Raw genomic sequence first — 19,549 nt, 5'->3', positions numbered from 1 at the left:
GTAGAGTCAGTTTGCCTTCGAGTCAAAGCTGCATCTAAAAGATCAGGCAAGGAAAGGACGGATCAGAGGGGAGAAGGGAGCGAGGAAGATTGGTGATAAAATGTCTACTTGTCACAATGTAATATATTAACAAAATAACCACTGAACATTTTATTTACATTAAACTACATTTATTGAACCACTTGTTTATATCTGGGTCATTAATAGGCAGCCAATAGAAGAGTGATGGAGGCAGCAGAGAAAAAGGAAGAGTGATATCTGGAGCCCTGGACTTATCACTGATGTCAGACTATATAATGAGATGTGTAATACCGCCACCCACCAAAAGGGGGCAGCGAAGACCTTTTCTAAAGACAGAGACTGGTTTACAAGAATGGATTTAAGACATAAGACCTAACAGGGAGCAGACGAATGTCAAACCGCAGCTCAGTAAGTAAATGGCTCACTTTAGAGCTCATAATCTTGGTCTTACTTGTGGTATAAACACAGCTAGATAGCAGAGGCTCACTCGTGGAGTCAGAGAACACAGTGTATAGTCGATATACAAGTTCATTTTTGCGTTTTGTTTCATTCACATCATTGATTAAACACATTATATTTTGTGTTAGCGGTTTTAAAATCAAAACGTGTCATTTTACTGTCTGATGAGTTTAACTGTTTGAACAGTTTGAAGCTTTCTCACAAATCATTTGCATTTAGTGTGAGCCCATGTCATAAAAACATTTTTGCATTGAGACAAATAAAATAATAAATGAATATTGCTAAATAATAAATGAAAAAATAAAATAAAATGAAGACTGCAAGCTGACAACAGCGAAAAGAAAGCTTTTACTAAACAAATAAAACTATATTTATTAGCTTACACTGTAAGCCAAGTATTCTTTTTTTCATGTGACTCACTTCCAGCGGTCACACCAGCACCCCACCTCCAATTTTAAGCCACAGCTCGCTCTGCAGCAACTCCAGGCAGCATCACACATTACTACATCTTTTCGGCCTCCCCTTAACCCCTCCCCCCCTTCCGCCATGAACACACAGTTGCTGTCACCGCCAGAAGTGGATGCTGAAGTGGAGCTGTTGCTCATGAAAGAGAAGTTCGTGTTGCTTACAAAACCTGACCGGACGTCTGCTCGCAAGGAGGGGGCTCATGCTGCGTCACTCCGCGTTCATGCATGTGAATAATGGAGAGGGGAGAAGGGAGGCAGACAACGTGGGAGGGTGACAGAGAGAAAGGGGTCTAAGAGAGTGTCACTGAGAATGAAAGGGAGGGAAAAAGAGAGTTTGAGAGGAGAGAAGCCAGTGAGGAACAAATGTCATGTCGGAGTTTATTTCTGTAGACAGACACCAAAGCAGCTCCAGATTACAATCTTGTTCTAACCCTTGAAATAAAGATCGACTAGAAATCTAATTCCCACCGTTCGGTGTAATTATTCATTTTCTATCTACACACTGAAGACCGTGACGATGACGGCCTGTGATAGCTAACATCCGGACGCACTGCTTTCCGTCGGCCTGGCGGTTGTCTCTGGCGGCGACTGTCACCTACATCTGTCAGTCCACGCACAACGCGAGCACGAGACGCCTGAAAACCACTCGTCCTGTCCTCTTCACCTCGGTCCAGATATAACATCCTAATCAGGTCCGTGCGGCAACACAGACCGAGATGCGTAGTGACTCCTGCACTGCAATTTCAGTTTTTGTGTCACGTGAATGGCACATCTGTGAAGTCACTCCACATGTGATATAACCCCCTTAGGATATTTCCAAACTAGAATGCAAAACAAAGCTCCATCTTGCTGTACTTCTGCCAGTCTACACGGTGCCATGGCAGGCTATATTTAGGACGTGTTCCGTACAGTAGTCGATGAGGCGTCATTCAACACTAAACTGAATGAGGAATGGGGAATGGTGAAGTTTGAACTATAATCTGAATCTATACACGCATATTAAAAGGCCCCATGGACCATCAATCTGAGTTTTTATAGTTGTGTAGAGACATGCCGATAGCTATGCTGTTTAAAAAGTTATTTAATGTGTTACCAAATACATATAGCATATATATAGAGAGAGATTAAACTATTTAAATAGGTTTAGAAAGATAGATAGATAGATCCTGATCCTCAACCTGTCCGTGGAGCAGGACAGAGACAGCAGCCTGTCACTGAACAAGCTTCTTTGCCTCACTATGGTGTCGTGTAGAGAGTGGTGGACATTTTTCATGATGGACCAGATTTTGTTCAAGGGCCTTGCAATCTGCCACTGATGTCAGGGACTCCAGCTCTGCCCCTACCACAGAGCCCGCCTTCTGTGTCAGCTTGTCCAGCCGCGAGATGCCCTTCTTCTGAGTGCTCTCTTTTCTTTATTCTACTTACTAACCACAAACTTCTCACCCCGTTAACAGCAAATCCTCAAACCATTAAACTGTCTGACAACTATGAAAATCACAACAGCATGTACACCAAAACACAGATTATGGCGAATTATGCACTTCGAGTCTGCTACACACGTCCCTCCAGAAATCATAATAATGGAAAAAGTGAGTGTAGACGGGGGCGGATAGCCCGGCTATAATGGCTCTACCAAACAGAGGCAGCCACAGTAGGTGGAACCTCGGGTGTCTTCTGATGCGAGTGCGAGGGACAGAAAGGGGTTAAGGGTAAGTGCCTTGCCTTATGTCACTTAGCAGCATCGAGTATTATAATTTCTAGACCGTCATTCTATCCTACACACATTCAAATACTACACTGCATCTGTTCTATGTATCTCTGCCAAGTACAATGTTGAACTGTTTGAGTCATTGTTCCAAGTAAAAATGAGAAAATAATAAAACTTGAGTCACCTCCTAATCGGATTCGTTGCTTTTCTGTGGTTTCCTGCAACAAATTAGTGAATGTCTATGGAATGCTGTCTTTTTTTTGTTCAGTCATGATTAACTGGCAGCTAGTCTCTTCTACTAGATCAGTGAAAAGGCTGCAAGGACAGAAAGTACAGCAGCAGATTAGGCTGGATTACTGCCCAGTAAGCACCCTAATTATTGAACGACAACTGCTAACTCATGCAAATCGAGGGTGGGCACGATTCTTTTTACACAGGAACGTTTAGATTTAGCCAAAAGTTGCAACTCCACTGACCATCAGGTCTCAATCAGGCCACTGATCTTGTGGTAAAAACTGCATAAATGGAAGGATAGAAGCTAGATCCAAAAAAGTAACACGCTAAATAATAATATTTTTGTGAGCTCATCTTTTTTTATGTTGAAGTCATATCAATTTCCTTGTTTTGCTGAAGTTTCTTTCTATCTTTGGATGCAGATAAATTGCAGTTAAGACCCCTGATCCCTAAAATCAGAAATCTGATGAACGTCCAAATTTGCAGCCGCTTTGCTCTGCTCCCGAGGAAAACACATCCAGCTGTCTCAGCGCATCAGATGACATTTTCATAAAATCGAACAGCCGGTAGGAGAAATGTGGCTTTCTCTGTTTCTCATGATAGCTGACTGACGCATCAGCATCGCCAGAGTGGAAGGAGAGCGACACGAGGCCGAGCGCGCTGATGGCACAGAGCGCAGATTAAATATTGACCATCTCCTGGAGGAGCCTCGGCGAGAGTTTACAAAGGAGCCGCATTTATATTTAGAATCTGCGTTTTGAGGGGGCAGCTCACGAGGCTCGTGTGTCTCGTTCCGTCTTGTGTACCTAAAGTGATGCGTCTTGTATATGCTTGTGTAATGATAGGAAGGAGTGTGTACATTTCTAGTAGCAACACTCACATCAGGAGCACATCTTTCCCGAAGGCAAACAAAGCAGAGCAAGGACTCGAGCGCTATCATTTGCATTTTAATTAAGCGGTTTCTGTTTGTCTCCTCCCCTCGTGTAAAAGGGGGCCAGGGGCCTCTGGGGGTCACCTGCGCTGCTCTTCTCCTGCATGCCTCCACTGACCAATGAAGAGGTTGTTTTTCTAGTGTGCACGCATGGAGGGCAACAATGACCCCTCAGCACTGCCTGCATCCTTTAAATGGATCATAACATGACCTCCTTCCCTTCTTACCTCATGTGCTATTGCATTAATAATGGAAAAAAACTACAGTGAATACTGAGGAAAGCTTAAACTGTAACTCTCCTCAATGTGTGTTTGCAATTGTTCGCCATATTCAGTCATTATTATACAAATCAACACCGTGACAATGCTTATAAATAGTTTAAACAGTTGCTGTGAGCCCTGTGTGCAGCCAAACAATCACTCAGGCACGTGATGGTTCTGTAAAAACTCCACGAGAAGTGATAAATGTAGTAATCTTATCTGAAACAGTCTCTTCTTTTAAGCCCCATCCTCCTCAATTCTACTGGTGTGAGCGTTGGTCGGGGCTCACACACACAAAAAAAAGGTTTATACTCTGCATCTATTGTGAGGTACAATATAATGAGCCTCATTGATTTCCATGTGCTGCTTTCATATATCCTTGATAAATATTTGATGACTGGTGTGGAGGCCTGGACGGACGGAGATGGAAACTGAGGCCTGCGGGGATAGCAGGGGATGTGTGTGGGTATATACTGTACGTTCAAAGGCAAACAAGAGGGGAGAGAGTGTGTGGAACAGAGAGAGGGAAAGTGTGTGTGTGTGTGTGTGTGTGTGTGTGTGTGTGTGGAAAGGTTGCGGTAATGACCCCCCTGTGAGCGGGAGGGAGGAGCATTTTCCCCGGCTCCCTCCCACCCTCCGTTTATGAATAATTAACTTGAAATCTGCCAGTCAGAGCGGACCGGTGGCTCATTACGTGGCGTTGCGATGTGCGCCAGTGTCACGCAAGCTATCAATCAAGAGGCATCCATTCATGTGCGTCAAGTCATCTCCAGGGAGGGGAGAGACAGCAGCAGGGGGTGGCGGTGGTGGTGACGGGGAGATGGGGAGACGCAGCGCAAACACCGGCAACCCTGCTATGACCATATAAGGACATGGGCTCTGCTTTAGGCTGCAGATTGGCGGCCCCTGTTCAGGCGCTGTTTGGCAGCGACTTCAAGGTCAGTCAGAGGGTGGGGTCATGACGTCATCATGGACAATAATTTACTGTTTATTCAAATCTGAAATAAGTCAGCGTAGGTAAGAGGAGGAAAGAGGTCTTTATAGCAGCTTTGGGTTTTAATTTAACTTAAGAATGGTTCTCTAAGAAGCATGTTAAAAGTCAACCATTGTTACTTCTTGAAAGCTTCATATTACATCAGGCATTACAGGGAAAAGTCATGTTTTGTAAATCTGAGTGCTCTCACCTCTCCCTTCTTGACAGTCATAGACTGGCGGCGAGGCGTCGTCTCCTCATTGATGCTGGACAGGAAGTTCTGGGAGATCCTCAAGGCGTCCTGCAGGAGCGGGTGGTCCGGGTGGCCTGTGGGCGTGTGTTTGAGCAAGTCCTAGAAAGCAGAAGGTGAAGAAATATTGAGTTGCACAGATTTACAGGTATGCACAAAGCTGGAGGACCGTGCACATCACTTTTGGACATTCGCATAAGCTCCTCGTTTCCTCTTTAGGTTTATAAACAGCTCAGCCGTCTATACTTCACATCTGCAAAACACAGTACAGCCGAGGGAACGTATAACACAACCCAATAACTTTAAACATAGTTTGGCTCAAGTTTATTACATTTTCTAAGATGCAATAAACTAAACCCTGACTCTTAAAAGAGTAAAATACATGTAAAGAAGTTTATAACAGTCAGACTCCCGACAATAAACTAAAAGTAATTGCCAGTAAACCATAAAAACAACAGGGCAGTACTAAAGGAAGATCCTACAGAAGGCAAAATAATCAAAAATAAGGTTTACGAAGGACAAAGCTTAACCTTCTCTGCTCTTCTGCAACAACTCTAGAATAACAACAAGTGGCCAAAACCAGGAGTTTAAAAATCAGAAAGGAGCTCGGAGGAGAGCTGCTGTTCCTTCGCGTCTAAAGGGGCTTACTGAACCTCGGGAAACAAACTGCAGGCTGCATTTCTATCACTTATGTCATATCCTCTGGGTTTAATGCCATACATAAGTGTAATAACTAAGGAGCAGTCCTGGACTCTACTTACGTGGAGTACCAATGTGCTGCGCGTCACCCTGTCCACCGGTTTATAAAGCAAAGCTGCAAACGAGAAAAAGACAGAATCAGGCTGATTTTTAATAGAACTGAATAACTATTGCATGGAGTATGTAAATATTTTAAATTTATAAAATTTATATAGTGATTTGACTGAATACTGACCCTCTAGAGAGTTCTTGGCCGTCTCCTTGCAGTCCTTAGGGCTCCTCACCTTCAGATTCTGTTTGGATACCAAACGCAAACAGGAAATTAAAAAACTACAAAAAAACAAAAAAGTCCTTAAGAAACTAGTTCAGTGAGGTTAAGCGATATGAAAACGCGGTGAGGTTATTATCTTTGCTTTAGCTTTTAGGTCATCCACTTCCAAATTAATTATGCCATCCTCAGCAGCTTTTCCCCTCCACCATCTTGCTCAGAAGGCTGAGAGTCATGCATCATTACTTAGTCCATTAACAACCCTTAGTGATGAATTCCCCATCCTGCGCGTAGACACCAGCCTAACTGGTAGACCTCGTAAAAGACACAGACAAAGACTGATGATGTATCAGAAACTGCTTCAAGGAACAGCAAAAAAAGAAAAGAGCTACTAGATTTGGCTGCTCAACATCTACATAATTTAACACTAAATCTAATTTTTATTCCACCTACTGAAAACCAATAAATAAGGAGGTGTACATCTGCTCTTTTAGAGAACACATGCAGAAGCTCAATAGCAGCCCCCAGGAGGTTTTCTTTTAAAAGCCTGCACGTGAACACATCAGCATGGCTACTGTTCAAAAAAGAAAAATCACAAAATGTAATGCTGCTGGAGCTTTTACAGTGCCTTCGAATGTTACACAGCAGGAATAATAACACTGGTGGTTATCTTTGCAATGCAAGCCATTAAAACTAGATTTGAGGCATGAGTATACATGTCTGTTTTGTCCAAGATAAAAGAAAATGAGCTCACGAAGCAGTTATAATAATAAATGCTGTCATAGTTGTCTGGTCAGGGTTGAAGATGCGGCCAAGCTGAGGCCTTGAAGGGAGCTTTAACTAATGGTTATTGACGTAAATTAACTGTTTATCAGTAATAAAGTCTTCTGACATATTATGCTAAGAGATGGAAAAGAGGTAGCATGATGTTAATATGTTCTTATTTGCACATATTTCAGAAACAGAAATGTGAACATTGGGTGTTCAGCCAGGTTCCTAATACTAATTTTGTTGTTGACATATGACAGTCAAAGATTTTTTGGGTATTTTTAAGTTTTTAGTAATAAAATATATTATCCAGGCTATGAATGACACAAACTCCTCTGTAAATACATACAGAAAATAGATGGGAATAACACTATAACGTTTGGTGTCTATACAATGTGTAATACAAAGTATAACAAAAAAATAATGTTATTTGTTGTAAAATTCCAATTCTCCCATTCAGATTTTTTAGAAAACACATTTTAATGTTAAAATTCACTGTGGGATAACTGAGGCAAATTAACCATTACGTTGTATACATTTCCAACGCTGAAAATACAGTAAAACAAACACAAAACAGTGTGTAAGTGGGATGTATTCTTCCCACTGGTCTGACAAAAGACATGCAGCAGAAGCAAAACAGCAGAAAATCTAAAAAATGACGTATGGTCTCACACACACACACACATCGCATTTGTATAGAAACGTCCAGCGGAACAATCAAAATGAAATGCATGCAAAATACGGTACAAAAACTGAGTGGGTGGATAATAGGAGTGTGTTTTGCAAGTACACTACATCAGGGACAAAACCGTTAAGCAGCAGCAAGAATCGACTCTTTGTGACTCTACAACGTCTCTCAGAAACTGTCCTTTCTGCTAAGATGTAATTTAACACTCTGCTGGAAGATGGTGAAGCCCTCCTTTCTCTCAGTTACTGTCTAGAGGCAGCCAGGGTAATGTTAGTGTAATATATACATATTCTGCACACTGTAAACAACATTATAAAGAAATATCAGTAATCAGCACAACTGCACTAGAGATCTGCTGTTCTGAACGGTGACTTTCAGTATCGCATTATCATATGACTTTCAGCAGAAACTGCCACTTGAAATTTAGAGACAGACATGTCCTGTAGGATGCCTGTAGGAGATAGAGGTCTGACTGTTCTTTTCCTTCTCTTTCTTACCTCAGAGATTTCGGCAAACTGTGTGTTGGCCTGGCAGCACTTCTCCGCCGTCTCCACCGCTAGCTCGTAATTGTCCACAAATGCCCGGTACACTCCGAGCTGGCTGGCCTGTAGGGGAGAAGGAACAAAGACGGAGAGGATCAAAGTAAAGCTCGTGTGTCGGTGGAAAGAGGGATCTATTTTATCTACAGTGATGGTAAACTTGTCGAACTCTTGCTGAGTGACCACAGTTAGGCCCGTGTATGTTAGATAAAGGAATATCCCATACCTGTACATGAAATAGCTTTCGACTCCAATTACCTTTGAGCCTCTGGTTGTAATTCCTACACCTTTCCTCCAATTTGGGTATTAATAGCCCCAAATGAACCATGACAAATATCAGTATGTACAGAAGAGCAACGTGACGATTTAGTCACAATCCAGACATACTCCAAAGTCCTCTGCACTACTTCTTAGACAGTTACAACATCAAGTACACTTCAACCTTGAAAATGCTAAGCTGCAACAGTGAGATGCATAATCCTTGAAATTTCATATCTGAACCAGAGATTTAGTCCAGTCAGCTGTGTGTGGGAGACTCTATACGACTCGCAGACAATCGAAGGAAACATCCAGCGAAAGGGAAAAGAGGAGAAAGCGATATCTGTGGTGGTCCTCATCCCAGCGCGTTGCCACGGCAACCACGCGAGACCTGCCCCGTGCCGGGGTGAGTAATTAATGATTGGTGTAACGGAGGCTATGAAAGCACATTTAGGAAGCTGGATGGCTGAATAAAACACCAAACGCTGCCTGCCAGCGCCGCGATCCATCTCGGCGCCGGCGAACAAAAGGACAATCAATTCTCCTGAACAAAAGCCAACGGAGGAGGAAGTACAGTGGAGGCAGGCTCTGTGTGTAACAGTGGAAGCCTTGCACACCTGTAAAACCACTCGCATGAGCATATCTCATTCTTATTTCCTTTAAAGCACCTAGAGCATTGAAAGATTTCAGACCTTTTGGCACCATTTGAACTCATGAGGAGCTTCAATAATCTGGACGGATGTTGAGTCCAGGAATATTACAACCTGGGTACTATTTTCATAGTCCCAGCCATCATTTGTACCAGTTATGATCACTAGGTGTGAAATTAAGCAGATGGATGATTTAAACAGGTCGTAAACAAGAATTCAGTTTGTTCTCATCCTTTTAACAACATCATCAGAAGATAAAACAAAGTGAGTGAACCCAATCTCTGATGGCAGAGAAAAACTATTAATACTGTATAATATTATGTAGGTTTCCCTTGGGATTCATCAGAGAATAAACATGGGCCTTCTGAGGGTGTCTTATTGTATCTGGCAACAGGATGTTGTTAGTGGGGGCCTTTGAGGGGAGGGGCCTCTGTGGATCATCCCACAGACACTTGATCAGTTTGGGCTCCAGTGAATTTGGAGACCAGGTCAACACCTTGTGCTGTTCTTCATGTTTCTTTAGTTGTTCCTAAACCGTTTTTCTGTGTGTGCCTGTGTCAGGATGCATCCTGCTGGGGATGGCTGCTCCCATCAAGTCATTGCTATGGGGTGGGGGTGCCTGGTCTGGTCTAGGTGGGTTGTGCATGGTCAATGTTATTTACTTCTCCTGTCAGCCCTCCCCAGCTGAAGTGTCCATCAGTTTATCTGCCCCAACACCATCGATGTCTTGACTGGGTGGTCTTGTCTTTATCTACCGCCTTCATCTGGGACTCCACTCGTAGATGCTGCTTCTCATCTAAGCCCAACCACCAACATATTCATTCTCATGAGCTCTTGTCACTTCACTAAATGTTGCTCTTTATTTGAAGAGGATCTACGAAGGTTAATGTATTATATTGTATTTCTTTTATCTAATGGACAAATTTTAATTCGCTGCCATGTGTGAATCCAATCCAGTGTTTTAACCCAAACCCAGAATAAACTAGACTATTACACATCTGTGTGCCAGTAGCTATTCTTGTCTCTGACTGAGCTCATTCATTCTCTTCTAGCCTATTTTTAGACAAGTACCCGACTTTTCTGACATGACCTTGTGATCTTCGCTGTCATGGGGTGAGCGACAATCGATTCTGGCAGGAATGTATAGTCACAAGTTTTCTAAACATTTTTTTTTTTTTTTTTTTAAGTATCGCCGGCAGTCATGTCTTCATGAGTGGTGGACTGAGCAAAAACTCTTCAGCTTTGAGGCTGCATGCCGCAAGAAAACATAGCAAACACAGGACTGAAACTGATTGTTGACGAGTAACAGTACTGATTTGTATATTTATATTCACTGCTTAAGATGAATTTCAGGCTGCGAAACCATTTCGAAATGATGTTAAACCCGTATTTTGCACACCAGACAGAAGCAGGCAGGCAAAAGGTAAGGAGCAAAGCAGTTTCTATAATCCTGCAATCCTGTGTCCTGCCCTGGGCCACACAATCTGCACCACAGCGGAGGCCATTCAGAGCGTGACAGTTTCGACTGTGGAGGGAGCCACACACAGAGGCGCGAAGGCTTACCGCGAGCGTACGGCTGCAGTATCGCGGCAGAAAATGGCTTTGGGTGATGAAAGAAGCTGCTCGGGTGTTTGGATTTCTCAGTTTGGGATTTGTCCTGTGTGAGAGTATGTGTGTAATCCACAGCGGAAAACGACATTAAGAAAACAGCCTCATGACAGACCACGGCCATTGTAAGAGGAGGTGGGATTTAGCCTTGGTTTGTAAGTGGCCCTGGCAGATTTTTATACAAAAAGATGAAAAAAGAGCATTTAGTCTCTGATGATAGATTGATATGAACGGAGAGAGGAAGAAAGCTTTCATTTCATTTACAGGCTAAAGGAGGCTATGGCCAAGCTTTGAGCTCAGCGCCAGTACCCTGACATGCTAACAATGCTAATCACACTGACGTTCCAGCAGATCTAATGTTTACCAGAAGTTAGTCAGGACGCGGCAGAGGGTGATTTGATTTGCAGGTGGTCTTGAACACATCAAACAACCTGGAATTTTGCACGAGATGAAACGTCGGGGATCAATTCATCCTCAACGCTTGTACAAAATTTCACTTAGAGTTAAAAAGAAAAATGTCTCATCACGCTTGTTTTTTGTCCTCCATCTGTCAAGAACAACACTCAAAGCCAGTTTATCTGCTTGCTCGTCCGTCTTCGTGGTGCTAAAATGTTCCCTTTCCCCGCTGCGTACGATGAGAAGAAACACGAGTGTGATTTTGCCCTATTTTCAGCCTTCAAACGCTTCTCCCTGACACCCGTGATCATAACCTGTCACTGACGCTTTGCCTCTCCCTCTTTTCTCTGCCTCACTCGCCTCCCTTGTTCCGATGTTTTATGATGTTTTATGATGCCTAAGCCCGTCTCCTCTCACAGATTTCAGAGTCATGGTGAGACAGCTCCATCAGGAGTCTCAGCAGCCTAAATCTACTTGACTAGTCGACTCCTGTCGTCTCTCAGCCCTTCCTTCCCCCCACTAGCCCTCCTCTGCATCGCCTCCTCTCTACTCCCATCTAATCTCTCCCTCCCTCCTCCTCCTTCTCCTCTGATCGGAACGACTGTCATGTAGTATTTTTCCTTTTTTCCCTTTGTGTATGCTCAGTGTCTTCTCCTCCTGACTTTTATGAACTGCTGTCTGGAAAGAGGGACGGAACGGATGGCAACAGCGTGAGCATGTGTGTGACTCTACCAGAGTGCACGTGTGGTGCAAAACATGTGAGTGAACATAGTAGGGAGGAACAATGACAAAGATGGCTGCAGATTGTCGAGGTTGAGAGAACAAGTGTGAAAAAATCATCGTCTTTGCTTGGTTGAGCAAGACAGCGAAAAAAAATTGGGTCAGTCTACGCAGATACTCACTCCACTGTCTTGAATTAAGTTCAAATTAAGTCCAAATATGTTGTCTACTGGTTTGTCACACCACCAGAGTAAACTTGAAGCATATATAATATAGCAAAAGACAAACTGCTCAACAATTTGATAATTACTGGCATCTGAAATGTTAAAACCTAAATTCCGTGGGTGTCTCATTGACATTAAAAGATTCCAAATTAAATCCTAATTTCTTAGCTGAGCCTCAAGGGGAGCCTCCTGAGATAAGTTAATAAGAATGTGTGTGTGTGTGTGTGTGTGTGAGTGTGTGTGTGTGTGAGAGAGGGAGAGAGAGAGGGAGAGAGAGAGAGGCTCCTATTTATAGCGGCTTCTTCGAGACACAAAGCACACATTTCTGTGATGGCCTCAGCTGCCTCAGGCAGAAAGGCGGCATTGTGACTGCACCTCCCTTTATGTGTGTGTGTGTGTGTGTGAGTGTGTGTGTGTGTGTGTGTGTGTGTGAGTGTTCAAGCATAAGTGAGTCTGAGGGGGGAAAGAGAGAGACGGGCCGGGTGAGAAAGACGCCAGTGGGAGACGAGCAGCATTTCTGAGAGAATTAACACAAATGATTCATTGTGGGTTAATTGACCCATTGTGAAAATGATTAAACGGACCCACAGTACATTTGGCCCTGACATCTTTGGCAGAAACTGGTGTAGGACAGAAAGGGAGCGAGCAGCTGTTTTTTTAGGCGGAAATAAGAAGAAAAGGACGAATCAGATTCAGTTTGTTTAAAAGATAAAGATGAGAATCGCTACAAAAATCTAATCTGGCTGACAAATTCGGCTTCTGAAAGCCTGAATATTGAAGAAACAACATTACCGAATAATGTCACTGTAGAACCATAACCTGATTTTCAATTATTGTAATTTTTTTCCAGTGCCCTATGTTGCCACTCTAAATAGATGCAATGTCAGGCAGTTATACTCATGGACATTTGTGCTGTCACAAGTACACCAGCCCTTTGACCAATGTCAAAGGGCTTTTTGCTATGAAATTTAAATGTGCACTTGCGGGAAAGCCTCACCAGTTTCTGGAAGAGGTCCCCGACTCTCTGGTGGTGGCTCCACTGCTGGACGCGGGGCAAAAGTCCGTCGTAGAACTCCTTGTGGATCTCATAGAGCTCGGGCACTTTGAAGAAGATGGTTTCTATCTGAGCAACGGTGAGCACGGGCTGCGACGTCGTGGCGGCAGCTTTCAGAGGCTTCATGGGCTGAGAGGAATGAGCAGAATGGGCATGTTACCATGTGTGTAAATTCAAGGGTCGGGTTCATTTTATTGACTGGCCTACAGCAATCTGACCCGCATCTGAAAATCAAGCTCAACTAGCTTCAGGTAATTTTGGCTGTTCTAAATCTGCTTTTCCATTGTTAACTGAATACCCATTTGTAAAGCAGTAAAATCACAATCAAACAATCTCTTGAATCTCCTCCATGAGCACTCTTGTTGTAGTGTTGCACAGATGGCTGATAGCTGACTAATATGGCATTATCATTGTAGTATAGCATAGTACAACAAGTCTGTGTACAGTAGTGCATAAAATGTATCCTAATTTGCCTAAAGGTCCGCCAGATTGCAGTGGAAAAACCAACGATCTGAAAGAACTTTTTAGTTCCTTTAAAAACAGTTCCTTGGACTAAAAGTTCCTGGTGATATGGGTGGAAACACAGCTCAGAGAACTTTTTTTCTCGACAAAGTTAGACATGATATGAAAATCCACTTTTCTCATTGAAGTACGGTCATAGGTTTGGCTGCTACAGCCTCATTTCAGTTCTGGATAACCAGCATCTCTAATGTTAGCAATCATCAGATAGAAATTATTGAGTGAATCTTCTGTTTTTATGACATTTAAGCATGACAGATAAATACACATCAAGATCTCTAAAAGTGTGTGATATACATTTTCTAAATTGGTGGCACTGGCCTGACAGACCCTTGGCACTGATGCGAAAGCAAAAGCCCGGCTGTAAAGAAAGATATATTCTGTTACCATGCTGCATTCACGTTTTGAAGATTCATCTACAGTCACATCATAAACAAAAAAGGCAACGGTTTCATATGAAACTCCGGAAAACCTATGCCTAAAGGCTTGAAACCCATAACTGGAATAAAACTCTTCTTCTCCATACTGATTCTCACGTTGCCTGGCAAACAGATAATAATAACGGGCATCATGGTAACTTATATGTGATGTGTGTGTGTGTGTGTGTTCTCACCAGCAGCAGTGCCTCCAGGTGACTGAGATATGTTTCCTCAGTGGCCAAGATCCCAGACAGCACCCACTTCCTCATCTCCAAACCTTTTTCCAAGTCACATTCAGTCTGTAACAAACACACGGACATACTGTGTAAATTTAAAGTTTCAACATTATGTAGCAATGCTTTATTATGCACCACAACCAACTAGGCCGGTCCTCTGAGTTTTTACTTATTCTTTGAAATACTTTAGTAGCTGTTTCCACACTGAAAGGACTTTTCTTACATTATGCAATAAATCAGATCTCAAATTAAAGGGTTCCTCGTTCTTTGCTGAGCATGAAACTCGAAATCATCCCCGGCTGCCTCCTCATGCTCACTGAGGAGCACAGACACGAGAGAAAACAGTCAGAGAAACTCCTCAGGCGGCTCTTACTTAACCACAAACTCTCTGAAATAATTCAAACATGCAGGGTGTCCCATGGCAGTAAAAAAAAAAAAAAAAAAAAATGGCTAGGGTTTAAATATGTGCATGCATGAGACAATGCGTCAGTGTCAAGTGCATTTGCTCACACACACATCACGCTTAAGGTTGGGATGTTGTGGGTATCCAGCCCCTCAGGCTATGAGGAGGAGGAAAGAGAGAGAAGTCAAAGAAGAACATTATCAGGATGATTGAGAAAGAGAAGCATGGAGGTGAAGAAGGCAAATTTATGTAAATTAAGAGATGAGAAAGAGGGGAGAAAAGGAAGGGTACAATGAAGAGGGAGAGAAATGGAGAAATCTAGGGCGGGACTAGATTACCAGGAGCTGTCTTGTCATGTGTTATTAAACCTCATCGACAGCACACACCAATACTGCCATGTACTGTATGTCTGCTAATATAGATCTGAGGTGTAAAAGGGCCTAAGGAAAGATCAAGAATGTAAGGTGCAAATGCAGACAGCCTTGGCTTTCATTCGATTCAACTTGGTGGGTTTTTTTGCTTTTTGCAACAGAATAAATTGTGTTTGAGCGTCTATAAGTGTGTGTGTGTGTGTGTGTGTGTTGGTGGTAGAAGATGCATGAAATCCATCCAGGAGACAAGATGAGAGCCAGGCAAATGATGTGAACTCATTAGGAGTATGTCAGTATTTTTAGATTTTGTTCACACTTTTTTATCTCAAAACTACGCATCTATAACTGGACACAGATGGGGACCAAAATGATTATTTTTTTGGACTGGGCTGCAAACATGTTTATTTCCGCTGTAAAGTTAAAAGGACATTTTAACATGGAGGTCTATAGGGATTAACTCACTTTTGGAGCCAGCCTCAAGTGGTCATTTGAGGAACTGCAGTTTTTGGTTCAGATCTTTTTTGCTGCTTCATAAATGACTCAGAGGACGACTGATTCATTACTTTATCACAATCTTCGAGTTTATCAGTGTTTGTCTGTGTGTCACCTGAACTCCCACAACTGCGTGCTGAATTATCAGCAGAATTGTGCATATCTAAATATGCACACTAAATGAATGTGTACACTTGTGAGTTGCATTTACATGCACACATGTGCCTGGATGTCTGTGGGTGTACGTGCATTTATTTAAATGAAGGGGTAAATGGGTCTGAAACCTGTTTCCATGGCCACTGCATGAGCAGATGCTAGCACAGATCTCCAGGGACGGCTACAGCCCACAACATTATGAAACGCTCCGGGTTTATTATGGACTCCATTATGTGCATAGGAGTCCATTACCAGCACGGTTACTGCCGGGCTGAATATGCTTCGGTTTGGCAGAGATCTCTATTGATTAGCCAGTTAGAACAAAAGACAAACAAATTTGCGACTTTAGGTTTAAATAGACCCAATGGACAACTGCAAATTAAATATAACAATGTGTAGATACACTGCCTGGCCAAAAAAAAAAGTCGCCACCAAAAAAAGGTCACACACTCTAGTATTTTGTTGGACCACCTTTAGCTTTGATTACAGCACACATTCTCTGTGGCATTGTTTTGCCCGTACCATGCGTCTTACAACATGGTAGTTTAAGAAATGAGAAGCTACTCATTGCATCAGTTGGGGTTAAATAACTTGTTGCCAACTGAAAGATAATCGACCATGCAGTAATTATCCAATAGGAGGCTCGTACTTATTTCCTTAGTTAAATCCAGGTGGCAACTATTTTGTTGGCCTAACTAATAACTATTACTTATCTGTGGTTCGAATATGTTGTGTAATACGATGAAATCAGCCGTAAAGAACGCATGTGTCCACGATTTGAAGACGATATTAGGCACTTTGCTCTGATTTACTAGCAGCTTAGCCTTTGACACAGAGTGTGTGACCATGTAAAGCTAATTCAGAGCAGCATTTCCTTTATTGACTGATAAATTCTCAACTAATCACAGTAAAAGTCCTGAGACGAGAGAAATGATCACAATACAAAGCTGGAACCAGGAAAAACCTAAACACATGAATCAATCATCTAAATTAATTTCCTGTCAGTCAGCTGATCAATAAACCTACACTGTTCCAACACGGTTTTATTCATTTACATGGTTTAGTGAAATTAGAGGTAAAACTGGAAATTTAAAACGTATGCACAGTCTCCTCTTCATCTGACTTGATGTGGTCTTCAGCGTTGATGCTTTCACTGCCTCTTTTCTCACATTCCTGTCTTTTTAAAGTGGAAGACAAAGGAATTAATCTGGCAGATACTGTATGTATTATGCATCACTCAGAGTGATGTCTGGGGATCTGGGCTGTATGTACAAATATCAGTTTCACCGGAAAAAAAAGCCCTAATTACACACAGGCACAACCAAAAGAGGAACAATTAAAGGTTTATTAATTAATTAAGGTGTACTGAAAGCAAATAAGTAATAAATTATGATTTATGATCGCTCTTAAACTTGATACATTGCACTGCGGCAGGTTTCTTTTCGTCTCCGCTGACTTTAAAAAGGGAAAGCCCGGGGCAGCAACTGAGCCCCCGGAATAATTTTTGACTCGATGAAAAATGAATGAAAATTCTTGCTGAGCGACAAGCGCCGACACAGGCTGAGTGACTTCACCCTCACAGGACATGCCCGCCAGGTAAAGCAACGCGAGAGGGTCTGTCTGAAATAACGGGAACGCTCGACGTGAGTCACAAGGAGGGAACTCGAACATCCACCAATGGCTTAGTGAAGTAGCTTAGGGGAGACATAAAGTGTTTATTCATCGTTTCAGGCCCCAGACGGCTCCCCGAGGAAGCACCCTCATCTGCAGACATATCATCTTTTATTCATCGCCGTGGCAACTAATGAGCCACACATCTCCGGGTTCAGACTGAAAAGGGTGTCTGCCTGCATTCTTGCTGATCAGAAAAGTAAAAATAAAACACAGTCAGCGCTGCTTGGAGTATATTTACCTTTGTGTGTCTGTGTATTCCGTGTCCGGTGTGTACAACAAAAAAGCTAATGCCTCACATTTGAACACATGTTAAAACCCTTTCAACTCACATGCCCCTCAGCTCTACCTAACACGATTTAGGATTTGTTCCTGGACTAATAATGTTCACAAGAGACACACAGGAATGTGTGTTGATTTGACAAGAACACAAATGTTGCTCAGGAGGCTGAGACTGAGCAATTGTAATAACATTATCCTCTCTCTTTCTCTCTCTCTCTCTCCCTTTCTCTCTTCTCCATCTTCCCCATGGTGTGCAGGGGGCGGTCAGCTCATATAAACACTCAGAGCCAGGTTGGAAAGGAGACAATGGTTACGCATGCTCCGCTCTGCACTTTATTAAACCCTTTTCAATTTTCATTTTTCACATTCTAATCTGCTCGGCATCCCGTTCCGCCATCCCTCACCCTCTGAAACGCCTGATGCGATTGCTCAGAGCAGCTCTGCCATGTAATGGAGCCGTCTCCGTACTATCCTGTGCAGCAGGAGCAAGACGGGCCGCTTTTAAGAGGCCGCATTACTTCTGGTTATTTATAGTCATATGTGATAGACGTTAACACTCACAGTGTCTGCGGGGTTTTTCTGGGTATGACGGGCAAAAATCACAACTTTAATTGTAAGGAGGAAGCACTGCGCAGGAATAGAAATTGCCTCGATCATTAGCTTGTGTAAGTGTGAAGATGTTTTGGAGAGGTCCTGGTGTCGCATGGGGTTTAAAGCACAAACCATTAACTGCAATATTTTAAAATTTATTGCATGTCATTTCCCATCGCTGCCTTTCATTTCCTGTCGTCTCTCTACTGCCAACTATATCATAAAGTAATAATAAAATGTTTAATAAATATAAAAGTAAATGAACATTCCCCCCTTCTCTTCTTTCTCTCCAGAGCAGGAAATAATCACATTGCAAGAGGACAAGAGCCACCCTCGATAACTAAATCACCCACATTGCTGATGGTGATGACTCATCACGGTGACGTCATAAAACCATCAGCTTCCACCCGAGCCAATCGGAGCTTGCCTGGACTCTGACTCATCAATTAGCAGAAGCAGACTGGGTTGGAGAGGGATCATCCAAGGGCAAATCAAGGACGACGGTAACTCCATTCTGACGACAGTTATTGAAAGCCTGTCTGGCTGCGTGGGGGAATTCGCTGATGGATAATTGGCGTTCGCAATATATTTACCTGACAATCAGACGACGCCTCTGCCGGCCATAAACACGCAGCGTCGGGCTCGCTCTCTCTAAAAACACGTCAATTACTCGACATATAAATCCCGTCTGCTGATTTGTCATCGTTATGTGAGGGGAAAGTGACGCGTGCACCTGTAAGAGGAAGAACGGGGCTGTGACATCTCGAGCGGCGGAGATGACTTGCGTATAAATTAATATAAGTAAGAGTTAAAACTCACAGGTCAAAGGTTGCACGCAGTCAGGGGACACATAATTTATTAGCAGGTTCAAGCCATCAATCAGACTGAAAGGCGCTCGCTCACCGGTTCTGGCAAAGAGTGAGGGGGCAGAGAAACTGATACAGCCTCACGACCACTGATGCGATTACTTCCTCCAAGGGCACAGTAGACAGAGGCAGCATTAGCCTATTATACTCTCCCACAATGGCCCTCTATTCTAATCGGAGCTACGGCTAAAACGTGTTCATCACGTCTGTGTTTCGCGGGGAACAGTGTGAATAAAACGGACTATATGTAAATGACGAAACTAAATAATCCATGAACTATTTCGTCTCTTCTGACTCCTCGTGTATGTGTGTGTGTCTATGTGTGTGCGCATGTATGCATCCTCTCCAGCAATAACCTTTGGAGAGCG

The 19,549-nt window shown here is 42.9% G+C and overlaps 1 protein-coding gene across 1 annotated transcript in view; it reads right to left on the bottom strand.

Moving 5' to 3' along the window:
• The window catches only part of bcr (BCR activator of RhoGEF and GTPase), an 89,645-nt gene that overhangs the window by 16,356 nt on the left and 53,740 nt on the right, over nucleotides 1-19,549 (bottom strand). The window contains exons 3-8 of the mRNA XM_084572483.1: nucleotides 14,308-14,412; nucleotides 13,119-13,304; nucleotides 8,224-8,331; nucleotides 6,238-6,295; nucleotides 6,065-6,117; nucleotides 5,265-5,405 (exon numbers count right to left, since the gene is read on the bottom strand). Coding sequence (XP_084428609.1) covers nucleotides 5,265-5,405; nucleotides 6,065-6,117; nucleotides 6,238-6,295; nucleotides 8,224-8,331; nucleotides 13,119-13,304; nucleotides 14,308-14,412 — 651 coding nt within the window. The remainder of the gene's footprint in view (nucleotides 1-5,264; nucleotides 5,406-6,064; nucleotides 6,118-6,237; nucleotides 6,296-8,223; nucleotides 8,332-13,118; nucleotides 13,305-14,307; nucleotides 14,413-19,549) is intronic.

This window comes from Chelon labrosus, assembly GCF_963514085.1.
Source record: "Chelon labrosus genome assembly, chromosome: 22".
Taxonomy (NCBI): domain Eukaryota; kingdom Metazoa; phylum Chordata; class Actinopteri; order Mugiliformes; family Mugilidae; genus Chelon; species Chelon labrosus.
The sequence above is the reverse complement of the archived record's forward strand: the minus strand, read 5'-3'. Positions and strand labels throughout refer to the sequence as shown.